The 12,579-nt window shown below is 53.8% G+C and overlaps 1 protein-coding gene across 4 annotated transcripts in view; it reads left to right on the top strand.

Annotated features, from left to right (window-relative positions):
* Positions 1–9,494, top strand: part of ZFYVE9 (zinc finger FYVE-type containing 9) — a 186,278-nt gene extending 176,784 nt beyond the window's left edge. For all 4 annotated transcript variants that reach the window (XM_056815136.1, XM_056815137.1, XM_056815134.1 and 1 more), the window contains 2 exons: positions 3,781–3,957; positions 5,624–9,494. In XM_056815136.1, coding sequence (XP_056671114.1) covers positions 3,781–3,957; positions 5,624–5,785 — 339 coding nt within the window. In that variant the 3' untranslated portion in view covers positions 5,786–9,494. The remainder of the gene's footprint in view (positions 1–3,780; positions 3,958–5,623) is intronic.
* Positions 9,495–12,579: the final 3,085 nt, after the last annotated feature.

The following is a 12,579-nucleotide window of genomic DNA, read 5'->3' as shown; positions in this document are numbered from 1 at the left end:
CTTTTCTCAGTCCCCCTTGGGGTGGAGAAGGTGCCATCTGTGGCCCCCTGCTTCTTAGGTTGGCTTTGGCATTTTCACTGGTAAGGTGACAAGGCGCTCTTTCTTGCCCCTCCTCAGCCTTCCCATCATGGGTGATAGCTGTCTTTATTGGTCAAGGAAGAGGAAGGAATTTGGCATTGAGTTACCCTTGGAAGCGATCACCCTTGGCACCAACATTGGACAGAAGGAGACACTGGCATGGCCTTGCAGGGGGCATTCTCTTAAGGGACTCACTCCTCATAACATCCAGGAATGGAACCTGTAAGCCAGAGAACCACAGTAAGAGAGAGAGACAGAAACAGAGATGGAGACGAAGAGGGAGAGAGAAAGTGAGAGAGAGACAGAGAGAGAGAGACAGAGAGAGAGAGAGAGACAGAGAGGGAGGGAGGGAGACAGAGAGAGACAGAGACAGAGAGAGAGACAGAGAGAGACAGGAAAAGAGAGAGACAGAGAGAGAGAGAGAGAGAGAGAGAGAGACGGAGAGAGAGAGAGACAGAGAGAGAGACAGAGAGAGAGAGAGAGACAGAGAGGGAGGGAGGGAGACAGAGAGAGACAGAGACAGAGAGAGAGACAGAGAGAGACAGGAAAAGAGAGAGACAGAGAGAGAGAGAGAGAGAGAGAGAGAGACGGAGACAGAGAGAGAGACAGACAGAGAGAGAGAGAGAGACGGAGACAGAGAGAGAGACAGAGAGAGAGACAGAGAGACGGAGACAGAGAGAGAGACAGGGACAGAGACAGAGAGAGAGTTCCATTCCATACAAACATGGATGGCCTTATTTGAGCTCTCCCATATAGCCACATAAGCCTTCAGCTATATCACACACACTCAGAACTCATTACTCACCTAATTATTCACTTAGACTACAATTTACGTCCCAGTACAGAGTGTACAAGATGGCTCAACCTTCCGTTGCCTTTCACGCAATAGAAAATTGTATTCTAGCCAGCTTGCATTCCACGGTGCTTTTAGAGTCACGGACCTGGAGAGGGCTTCCAGTCTTGGGTCCTCGTTTTATAGATGCAAAAAGAAATCACTTTGCCCAGGTCACGTGACGGGTTGAACCAGGGCTTCTGATTCCCAGTTTCGCACCCTGCCATGCTGCCTAACCACACTGTATAGAAGAAGCAGTTATTAAAGTGGATCAGAAGTAAGTGTGCTTTTCATGAGATAGTGAGTCCTCCATCCCTGGAGGTAATCAAGCAACTCTGCAAACATTTATTAAACACCTGCTATTTACAAGTCACACACCCACCCCCACTCTTTAAAGAAAAAGATTTCCTTTGTGATCCTATATATTTGATTTTAGCCTTCCAAAGTATGAGTCTGAGAAGGGGGCCCTAGACTTTACCAGCCCACCCAAGGAGTCTCTAACACCAAAAAAAGGGAAGATAGAGACAGACAGAGACAGAGACAGACGGAGACAGAGAGACAGAGATGGAGAGAGACAGACAGAGAAAGATGGAGAGAGACAGAGATACAGACAGACGGAGAGACAGAGACAGACGGAGAGAGACAGACAGAGCTCAAGAGTGCGTTGCAGGCATGGGATGGTGAGTGGGGAACAGGCTGAGATTGATCCTGTTACATTTGGACTGGGACAGATCATATGTGAGAGGGGGAGGAGGCCTAACACGAGGCTGGGAAGCCCACTTGTATGCTTTTTTTTTTTTAAACCCTTACCTTCCATCTTGGAGTCAATACTGTGTATTGGTTCCAAGGCAGAAGAGTGGTCAGGGCTAGGCCATGGGGGTGAAGTGACTTGTCCAGGGTCACCCAGCTGGGAAGTGTCTGAGGCCAGATTTGAACCTGGGACCTCCCATCTCTAGGCCTGGCTGTCCATCCACTGAGCCACCCAGCTGCCCCCTCCCCCACTTGTATTCTTAAGCTTCTAGGAGTCCTTCTAAGAATATAGATTGGGAACACAAATATTATTTCCATTTGACAGAAGGGGCAACCGAGCCAGTTAAGTGATGTCCATATGTTTGCCTTGTTTGGGGGCTGCTATTCAAGTCAAAGACTCAATCACAAGCCCTGGGTTTACTTCCACTATCCCACACTGCTGATGTCAGTGATGTGTTAGACGTGTGTTAGGAAGTGACCTTAGAAGTCACCTGGCCAGTCCCCTCATTTGGCAGCGAAGGAAAAGGAAGTCCACGGAGAGGGAAAGAAAGTCAGACCGTGACGGAGCGATAGAACCAGGCCTGGAATCTCTGATTCGGAGCCCTTGGTGAGAGCTCTGGACCCAGAAGGGAAGATTTCTCGGCAGTCCTCCCAGGCTTGCTCGACACCTATGCATGTGGCTCTATGCTGGGTGCTCTGAGGGGATGCCACCCCTCAGGCCTCTAGAGATTGATCCACAGTGATCTAGTACCAAGGGTCCAATTGCATAGGTCTGGGAGGACATGCTGAAGGAATCCAGAGAAGGGATGCCTTCCTTGGGGCCTGGAGGATGGATGGAGAGCAGCAGGCCAGTCAAGTGGAACAATGAGGGTCAAAGACACAACTGGCTCCATTCTACAGAGTATAGACGTCATCTGCATGGTGGTGTGGATCCTGGATGCTAGTCTTAGAGTCAGAAGACCAGGGTTCAAATCTCAGCCCTGAGACCTCTCTGGGTGAGGACACCAGCCACTTTCCACCATTGAACTGCAGCTGAGACCTTTCCACATCGGCTGTAAGAGGCCTCAGGCCAACTTCTTCGTGTTCAGGGAAGAAAGTGGCCCAGATCCAGGGCTCTGAGCAAAGGTCTTTGCGCCCCTTAAGGCAGGATGTAAAAGCAAGTTGTTATTCGTGTCTTCCTGTTAGTTCCTTCTCATTGTCCATTCTTCTCACTGGGCTACTCTTTTAGTCTCTCCTGGCCACTGTTCCTCCCCATCCCTTCCTCACCTCCTGATGGCACTGAACTGGAGTCTGTGTCTTCTGCTCTGAATCCAGGGTCACCTCACAGCACTGCTTCTAGGCCCACCTGGCTCCGCTAGCCTCAGTGAGGCCTGCGACAGCCTCCAGGAACCTAAGAAACCAGAGATGATGTTTACCCTCATCCCTAACTTTACAGCTCTCTTGGCCATCCTATTGAGCTGAGAGAGGGAGGGGGAGAGCAGGCAGGCGCTGGCAGGCACTATGATTTTTTCTTAAGGATAGAAACACCCTTGAACTAGAAGCTGTGGGTTCTAATCCTATTCTGCCATCACCTCGTGTGATCTTGGACAAGTCATGTTCCTTCTGTGGGCTCCGTCTCTTCATGCTGGGGGAGGGAAACAAGGTTTCCTTGAAGATTTCTAAGGCTGTCTCCAGCCCTGACTTTCTGTGATTTCCCACGACTGACCAGGTCTCATAGCTCTGCCCTCTAGGAGTTCACAGCCTAATCCATAAGCCGAGGCAGGACATGGGCGCCTCCATCACTGCCTTAGCTCAACATGGCGAGCGTTCTTCCCCCCATGAGGAAGGAAAAGGCGACGTTAAAGAGAGCGTAGAGGGATGGCAGAGAAAGAGGGCCCAAGCTGGAGTCATGAGACCTGGGGTCAGCTCCAGGCCTGCCCCGGACGCACCAGATCCCCAAAGCGAGGAAGTTAGAGTGGGGGCCCCTGAGCCCCCCCCCGCCTCTCACTTAGCGGTACTCGGGTCGGGTGTGTGGTCTTTGCCTTTGTGCCAGGGGCTAGGAAGGAGAAGGGCTTTCCCAGAGTGGCTCTGAGCTGCCCCCAGCCCTGAGTAACGGAAGCCCTTTTTGGTCTGGGCTGCAGGTGTTTTTCCTGGAAAACGAAGACCAGCACAATGGCCTGAGCGACCCTGCAGATCACAGCCGACTGACAGAGCACGTGGCCAAAGCCTTCTGCCTCGCCCTCTGTCCCCACCTGAAGCTACTCAAGGAAGATGGAATGACCCGGCTGGGACTGCGGGTGGCCCTCGACTCCGAGCAGGTAACTGTCCATCCTGTAGGAACTGGCTGGATGCCCTCAGGTTCCTTAGGAGTACCGAAGAGCACCAGAGGATCTAAATGGAGGCCAGGCTCGTATTCCCCACAACAGCCCGTCACCAGCGTGATTTTCAGAGGCTGCCTTTCAAAGAAGTCTCTCTTTAGGGGCGGCTGTCTGGCCCCCAACCACTTCCTTGGGCCCCTTGGAGAGCTCTCCCTGGAGTCCGTCCTCAGTGCCCGCCCGGCTGGGCTCCTGCTTCTTAGCATGCGCACCCAAACTGTTAACCCTTCAGTGGGCCTCCTGTTCAGTTTGATTCCGCCCCTCAGACAGCCTGCTTTGAACGCTGACCACAGCACTGTGTTTAGTCCCCCTCGGACAGAGTTCAGTCATGAATTTGGATGGGGAAAAGATGACCTCTTTATTTATCCTGCATTTTAGAGTGGTCTTCTCAAAGGGTGCCCATAGACTTCACCAGACACAGTAGGAATTCCCTGATCCCAAAAGATGAAGAGCTCCTGGTCTAAGGGCGTGATTGAGGCACAGTGCCAGTCAGCAGCCACTTATGTAATATAGCCCAGTAACAATGATAGGACATGGGACAGGCGTGCCCACCATGGGCCAGGGAATGTCTGGGATCAGGAAGACTTCTCGGACATGGCACTGGGCAAAGATAGGAATGGTGAAGGGGATTCTAAGGATAAGAACTATAGTTAAAACTCTCCACACAAATAGAGACAGGCCTAAATAACTGGAGAGATGCTCATTGCTCATGGGGAGGCCAGGCCAATTTAACAATGACAATATTCCCGAACTGACTGACTACTCTGTAGTCAAACCAGTCAAACTACCAAAGAATTCTATAATCCATTTTACCTTCTGTGAGCCTCTCTGTCTTTCCTTTCATCATGAACTCTTCCTCTCTCCATAGATCTGATGGGGAGTTTCTTCCATGGTCCTCTAATTTGCTTATAGGGTCACCCTTTATGTCTGAATCACGCACCCATTTTCATCTAATCTTGGTATCTGGTGTGAGATGCTGGTTTAGACACAGTTTCTTCCAACCTACCCTCCAACCAGTTCTCTCTCTCTGTTTCTCCATCCTTCTCCCTGTCTCCCCCCACCCCCCCTCTCTCTATCTCTCCCTCTCCCCCTCTCTGTCTCTGTGTCTGTCTGTCTCTCCCTCTCCCCCTCTCTGTCTGTCTGTCTCTCTCTCCCTCTCCCCCTGTCTCTGTCTCTCTCTCTCTCACTCTCACTCTCACTCTCTTACCTGCTCTTCAGCTTCTGTAGATTATTATCTCATCTGTTTCTCAACCAGGACCAGATTGTTTCAATGCTGACAGCTTTGGGATGTGGTTCTCCTGCCAGGCTCTCTTCCTTCCCATTTTTTCCATCGATCCTCTTGATGTTCTGGGGTGAGAAGCAAGGGCTATGGAGACCCAGGACAGCATCTCCTCGGGCTGCGGGGAGCCCCGCCAGCAAGAGAGCAGCCTAGCTAACCTGTCAGAGGGAGCGTGTGCTGTATGTCATCATGGCCCAGGCCGAGGAGATATGAAAGCAGAGCCATCAGCAGACATTTCTCCTGCTGCTGACAATACAGTGACTCCCCATGTGCACACGTACACACACAGATATCCCGGTAGTGACGTCTGCTTCTCTCTCCTTGGTCTAGGTTGGCTATCAGGCCGGGAGTAACGGTCAGCCTCTGCCCGCCCAGTACATGAAGGACTTGGATAGCGCCTTGGTGCCCGTGATTCACGGGGGTGCCTGTCAGCTCAGCGAGGGGCCCCTGGTCATGGAACTCACCTTTTATATCCTGGAAAACATCTCCTAAGAGACTCGTGGCAGCAGCAGTTGTACCCGAATCATTTGCACTTTAAAACTGGAAGATGAAGCTTTTGTTAACACTAATCAGTGGGCTGGGGTGGGCTGGGGTGGGCTGGGGTGGGGGGAGGCAGGTGTTCCATAATCCTCGGTCTTCTCTGCATCGTCCCAAGGAGGTCAGGGTAGCTTCTTGGGTCCACACAGCTCCGCCGTCCCCACTGCTTTCGCACTTCTGTTACTGTTTAGACAAGGATACCCACGTCCTGCGCCTGTTTTCAGACTTCACCCGGGAGGGAAAGGGTGCCGGGGGAGGAAATAAAGGATGAAATACCAGCTTTGCACGCTCTGTCCAGGGAGGTATGAGGAGAAATCGCCCAGAACCAGACGCTCGCGCCCTCCCAGGCCTGCTGTGTCAGTGGTCACGCCGTAGACAGTCATCAAAAAGTCACATTGACTTGTTTGTGGCGGCGTACCAGATGCGCGGGAGGGTGCCTCGCTGTCCGGAGGCGGCCATCGACGGCAGGGAGCTCCTGCATGTCGGGCAGTTGTGAAATCCGACTGAACCATGTCACTAACTCAAGTTCTGTGCGGTCTGCCCTGGGTCCTTTGTTTACCTCCTTCCGCTCTCCTGGGCACCCTCGGCCGCCAGCTGGGCCGCTCTGTCCTGAAGGCTCCGTCCCAAACCCTGCTTGGTTCCCTGTCTCCAAAGAAATGTCCGGCCTCCTTCCTTTGCCCTGTCCGTTCTTTGTCCCCAGAGCCCAGTGGCCAGTCTCTCTTGAGGTCACCTCTCGGCTTCCCTGCAGGGCCCCAGAGCGTCTTCGTGCCCACAGGTTACAGAAGGGTACCTTGGTGGGTGGTGGTTGACCCTAGGCAGGTGGCTTCCTCTCCCAGGGCCTCAGTGTCCTCACGTCCAAACAGGAGTAACAGTAGTGGCACCAGCTGCCTCGCCATGTAGTGAAGACAGAGCGTCGTAGGCCCAGACCTGTAGAGGTGGGGGCTGAGGTTGCCCCAAAGCTGGAACACCATGGGGGTGGGGGGTGTGACAAGGTCCAGGGTCAGCTGGGCTTCCAGTGGTCTGCAGCCATTCTTGAGCCCCCTCAGGGGAAGCAGCAGGAGCGGGACCAGTGGCTGACCCTCAGGAAAGGTCAGTAGGGCAGAGCCTGCCTTTCAGAAGAGAAACCCAAGAGAGGAAGGCATTGACCCAGGAAGAGCTGAAACTCTGCCATCCCAGGGACCCTGAGATGGGGGCTCTCCATCCCACTGCTGTCCCCTGGGAAGCCTGGGGCCCCGCCGTACTCGGGGCCACCGTTCGAACAACCCAGAAACGAAGGACAAGGACACGAGGTGCCAGGCTTGACCCGTCCCTCTGCAGCAGCAGCCCACAAGCAGTGCCATCCAACCCAGCCCCATTCAGAAAAGAATCCCGGCCCTCACCTCACCCTCCCGACAAGTGACAGCTAAGTGGGGAGATAAGCGCTAGCCGTGTGCTGGGTACCTTGCTGAGAGGAGCTGGGCTTGAAGCAGAAACGCAGGCCTCTGCCCTATCCAGGCTTCCCCTGAAGATCCCCAGTTGGCCTTAGGGAGGTGGAGCCCCCCTGCTCCAGAAATGGCCCATTTTGCTTTGGGGCGGCCCTACGGGGTAGCATATCTTTCCTAGTAGTGATCTCACTGCTGCCTCCTTCCAACCTCCACTCCCGATTCTTAGCTCTGGGGCCAAATACAACCATCTGAATCATCCTTCCATGTGATAGACTCTCAACACCATGACGCCACCCCCAGCTTCTCTGGACAAAGCATGCCTGGTCCCGTCACCATCCTGGGTGGCCTCCAGTCTTCAGCTGAGCAACGTGGGACCGAACACTGTGCTCCAGGGAGGATCTGACCCGGCCGGAGGCCCTCTTGGCCTGGGCATTCCCTTTCTAGTGGACTAAGACCACGGGAGCCTTTTTGGATTGAGGTATCCCACCGACTCCCATCCGAAGCCCAGATCTTTCAGCTGCTGCCTGGCCGTGCCTCGCTCATCTTGGTCTCCAGAAAGGTTCTTGGTTTCTTTTTAACTCAGAAGAGAAGACGACATTTATCACCACTGATTTCCCCTTAATCCACCCAGGCTCTGGGCTCGGTTGAAATCATTCGGAATGCCCTCCTCTAGCCTTGTAAGAGAGGAAAATCAGATTCAGCATGCAAAAGAGCAACCCAAGCGGGGGAGGAGCAAGGAAGACAGAATTCCAGGAAGGAACAGAAGAGCTGAGAAGATTCAAAGCAGTTACTTCACTTCTCTTTGGGGGCTCCTCAAGAGCGGGTGGTCCAAGAGCAATCTGAGGCAGAAGACCTCTGCATGCTGAATCTGACTTTCCTCTCTCACGGCGTGAGCTGCAACTCCGCCTTTGTGCCATTTGCCAGTCGGCCGAGGGAGCCAGTTAGGCCTTCGTTCCGTGTTTCCGTTGATTCAAAAGTCCAAACAGCAGAGGGCCAAGTACGGATCACTGCGTCACTCTACCCAAGACCTTCCAGGCTGAGATCAAACCTTTCCTGATGACGCCCAAGTCTGACCGTTGGACCAGTCACAAATCCCCCTGCCTGCATGATCTTCTGGGGCCATCTTTTCCAGCAGTGGCACGAGAGACTTTGTGAAAGGCAGCGTTCAAGTCTAGTTGTGCCCCAGCGACAGCCTCCCCCTGGGAGTCACTAAGTCACCCTCTCAAAAAAAGGAATGACGTTGACTTGACCCATTTTTTAAAAAGTTGTTTCCGTACTGTCACTTCACCACAGTGTCCCATGTGACAGACTTCCGCTTCCCCTTCTGGAGTGGCATCCTATGGAGTGTCTTCATGGGGATAAAAAATCAGCAGAAACGACGGATACATTGGACAAGTATGAATACGTGTGCTGGGCGACACTTGGAGCCCTCCCGCCTCCTCAATGGGGAACGTTGGGCATGTCTTCACTTCTGGGGCTCATTTGATCTTTATAATTTTGTGGCCCTGACTTAAGGTTGTTTGGTGTCATCATTTGTGTTGTTAATCGTTCCTGGCTCTGTGGACTTGATGCTGCCTCAGCTCAGGGAGCTATCACCACGCTTCTCCGAATTCATCACCCCATGTCTCAGAGTCCAGGAATATTCCATTATATTCATGTTCCAGTCCCCAAGGGATGGGCACCACCTTCCTTAGCTCTCACCCAAAGGGCTGCTATAAACATTTTGGAGTATGTGGGGACCTTTTTCTTATCAGTGGCTTCCTTGGGATAGAAGCCCAATAATGGAGTCTCTCAATGGATATGGACATTTGAGTCCCTTAATTTGCACTTCTACAATCGTTGTACTATTTTGCAGATCCATCAATAATGTATCAGAGCGCCAGTCTTTCCAACACAATTCATTCTTGATGAAAAATCATCCAGGCTCCTTGTGATTATCACCTAATTCTCCACGTCTGTCTCTTATCCAACCCTCCTTTGAATGAGACTTTCTGGAATTTTGCTGAGCTCACTGATCTCTATATGGTTTGCAGCCCCTGTTCTCTTCCCTTCCTTATTTGCCCTCATTAATGCCCAGCTCCAATCCATCTCCAAACTTCCCCTATCTGCCTACTCCGTTGGCCTTCTTCCCTCTGCAGCTCCCCATTCAGCCCATTAGAATATAAACTCTTGGAGGGTAGCGACTCGGGGGCTTCCAGTGGCTGATCCATACTAAATGCTTAATAAAGTTCTCTGTCTGATCCTGTGGTGCCTCTCCTGGTTTCCACAGACCGATTCATCAGCCCCATCTGTTGGGGCTTGTTATAGTCTAGGATGTCACCATCTGGGCCAGGAGAGCCGTTCCCCCTGGGCAGCTGAGTGCTTCTCTCCCTCCTTCCCAGGGTTGGCCCCAACTGGTGATGGACTTCCCGCCAGCGTTTCTAGCCCCGTGATCCTTCTCAACAGAGAGAACAGCTCTTCTCCCTCTTCTGGCCTCTTCCCCAGCTCCCCTTTCTTGCTGGGGGTTTTCTGGGGCTGAGTGTGTGAGGACTCCTGAGCTCCCCTTGCATCCACGGTGGCCTCTGCAGGTGGCTTCCCATTTTCTCCTCAGAATTGCTTCCTTTCTGCGTTTCCCCCAGTGCAGGAGCTGGTGTCCCAGTAGGGTTTGGGCCCACAAGAGCCTCCCTGCCCTTCCACCGAACCATTTAAAATAGAAATGGCTTTCCTGTCCACCTCCACCGCCGTTCTAAGAGGAAGCGGGCACCTCTTCTCGACAAAATGAAAGGAGGGGAAGTGGAGGCACCACGTGGCCAGTGGGTCTCCTTGAGGAATCGAGCCACGGGGCAGCGGTCAGCGAGAAGGGCTCAGACGGCTCTTCGAGGACGAGGGAGATGTGGGCATGTTTCTGGCGGCAGGGAAGGAGCCAGCAGGATGCCAGAGGGATGCGTCGAATGGCTTGTGTGGACAGAGTGGCTGAGCTGGTGAGATTCGACCACTTCTTTGGGAGACAGGCTGGAAGGAGACACAGAATGAATCCCAAGCAAGAGGGCAGGAGAGAAACTCACGGCGAATGGCTTTTTCTTATTTTTTCCTATAAAACAAGGCGAGGTTCTCTGGGAAGAGAAGCCGTGGGACGGATGAGTGGCAGGATTGCCAGACAGCAGGGAGAGCCCAGGTGAGGTGTAGAAAAATTCATGTCATCTTGTCCCCACTTTCATTCAACAGCATGTGCATAAGAGTAAAGGCGCCTGACAGCTGGGCTTGATGCCAGGAAGATTCGTCTTATGATTACCCTGGACAAGTCACTTAACCTCATTTGCTTTTAAAAAGAAAAAAAAAACCGAGGGCAGCTGGACAACAGAGAGCAGACATAGATAGGAGGTCCTGGGTTCAAATGTGACTTCAGACACTTCCTAGCTAGGTGACCCTGGGCAAGCCACTCTACCTCCATTGCCTAGCCCTGACTGCTCTTCTGCCTTGGAACCAATGCACGGTAGTGATTCCACAAAGGAAAGGAAAGATTAAAAAGAAATGGTGACAAATGGTGGGAGTGATCCAAGGCAGGGTACGAGGGGATGGGGGGGGGGGGAGTGTCAAGCTAGGGAGGAGTGGCTAGTGCTGGGGAGACAGCCAGGGACAGAACTGAGGGGTGGGAAGCTTGGAGGTTCTAGTGTAGACCAAGAGTAGGGTTTGGTCTGGAAGGTCCAGGGAGAGGCAGAAAGCCAAAGATAGCGAGCAAGGTAAGAGGGCTGCTGCTGGGCACTGGGAGAGGCGGCTATCCGCCCCAGCTTTGGGAAATGGATTTACGTTGGCTGAACCCAAGACTAGAAGAACGCACTGCCTTGGGAGGTAGTAAGTGCCCTGTCAGGGAAGCTATCCAAACAGGCCTCCTCATCTAACTCCTCACTTCACCCAGAAACCAGCCTTGGAAGGGGGGTGCCTTTGCCCAGTTGCCCTAAGTGGGAGTCACTTCAAACCTCCATCCTTCCCCTGGCACCATGGGCCGATTTATGTGTGGACTGGGCTCTTCTGGGTCTCTGCCAACTCCAGGTGCCCAGCTTGGGGCTACCCGTGTCACCCTTCCCCAAACTGTTCCAGCCCAGGGAAGTGGCGCCCTCCTGACCTCAGCCCCAACAAAGGCCTTTGAGCCAGGTTTGAGGCCTGGCACCCGGGCACAGAGGCCCAATTTTTCCTGGAACCCACGAGCCCAAAGCTGCCCGGAGCCGAGTGGGCAGCTGCTCTGGGGAATTCTCCCGGCTGAACAAAGCCTTATTGAAAGGGGCCCAGGCCGCTGAGGGCTTCCTGTGAATGCCCCTCTGTGCTCATTGGAGGGAAGGGAGAGCTGGGCAGAGTCTGGGGGCGCCACCCTCTTGCCTTGATGAAACCGGCCTGGAGCCTCGAAGAGCCTGTCCAAGGCTGCAAAGCTGGTGACACTAAACCGGGATTCAAACCCAGGTCCTGCTAGTGCCATGCTCTTGGCGCTCCCTGTGGGTTCTCCAAATGCAGCAGCATGGCTCAGGGGCGGCATGTCAGACCCCAAATGGACATCAAACCCCACTCAGGCCATCCCAGCACCCCTGTGAAGTCCTCAATATTGCGCCCCCCCACCGCCCCCCAAGCCTTAAAAAGGCCCCAAATGTTTCTGGGCTTGGCTGGATCCGGGGCCCAATGCTGAGGAAGGGGCAGGTCCTGCCTCTCAGGCAGGCTGAGCAGGGTTGGGCCTGGCACTGGACAGATGCCGCCTCTGCACACAAGCCCGGCTTTCCCTGGCGCCCACGGCTGCACTCTGGGAACACGAGGTCGGCTGTAGGAGGTGAATTATTCCCAAGTAAGGGCAGTCACACAGCCCAAAGGCCCGGGGCCCTCGCCCAGGGGATGCAGAGGACAATTCTGGCTCCATTTCTGGACAAACCCCAGGCCCAGGCCAGTCAGCCAGCCCCTTGGGGTCAGATTCAGCAAAGGACCTTGAGGTTTGGGGACTCATCCAGGGTCACAAGCTACTGTCTGATGTAGACTCGAACCCAGGTCTTCCTGAGTCCAGCCTGCACCACTGCCCTGGAAGGCTCCTTTGGGGCATGGGTCAGACCAGATGGCTTCCAGACTGGCTTCTGATCCCTCCCCCTTCCCACAACCTCCCCCATTGAGGTCCCTCCTGCTTTGGGGGGGGGGGCCGCCATGGCTAGTAGCTGCTGTACAAAGATGTTAGGGTGGCCACAACTGCGCAGTAAATGGGTCCACCTGACCATGGCCAGGGTCTGGTGCAGCCAGAACACGGGTGCGAGTGTGAGCTCCCAAGCTAGCCTCCCCCTTGGTCCCCCAGACGCACAAATAGCCACTTTTCTCTGG

The sequence above is a fragment of the Monodelphis domestica genome, chromosome 2 (assembly GCF_027887165.1).
Source record: "Monodelphis domestica isolate mMonDom1 chromosome 2, mMonDom1.pri, whole genome shotgun sequence".
Lineage (NCBI taxonomy): Eukaryota > Metazoa > Chordata > Mammalia > Didelphimorphia > Didelphidae > Monodelphis > Monodelphis domestica.
This window is presented reverse-complemented; position numbering and strand designations above follow the sequence as displayed.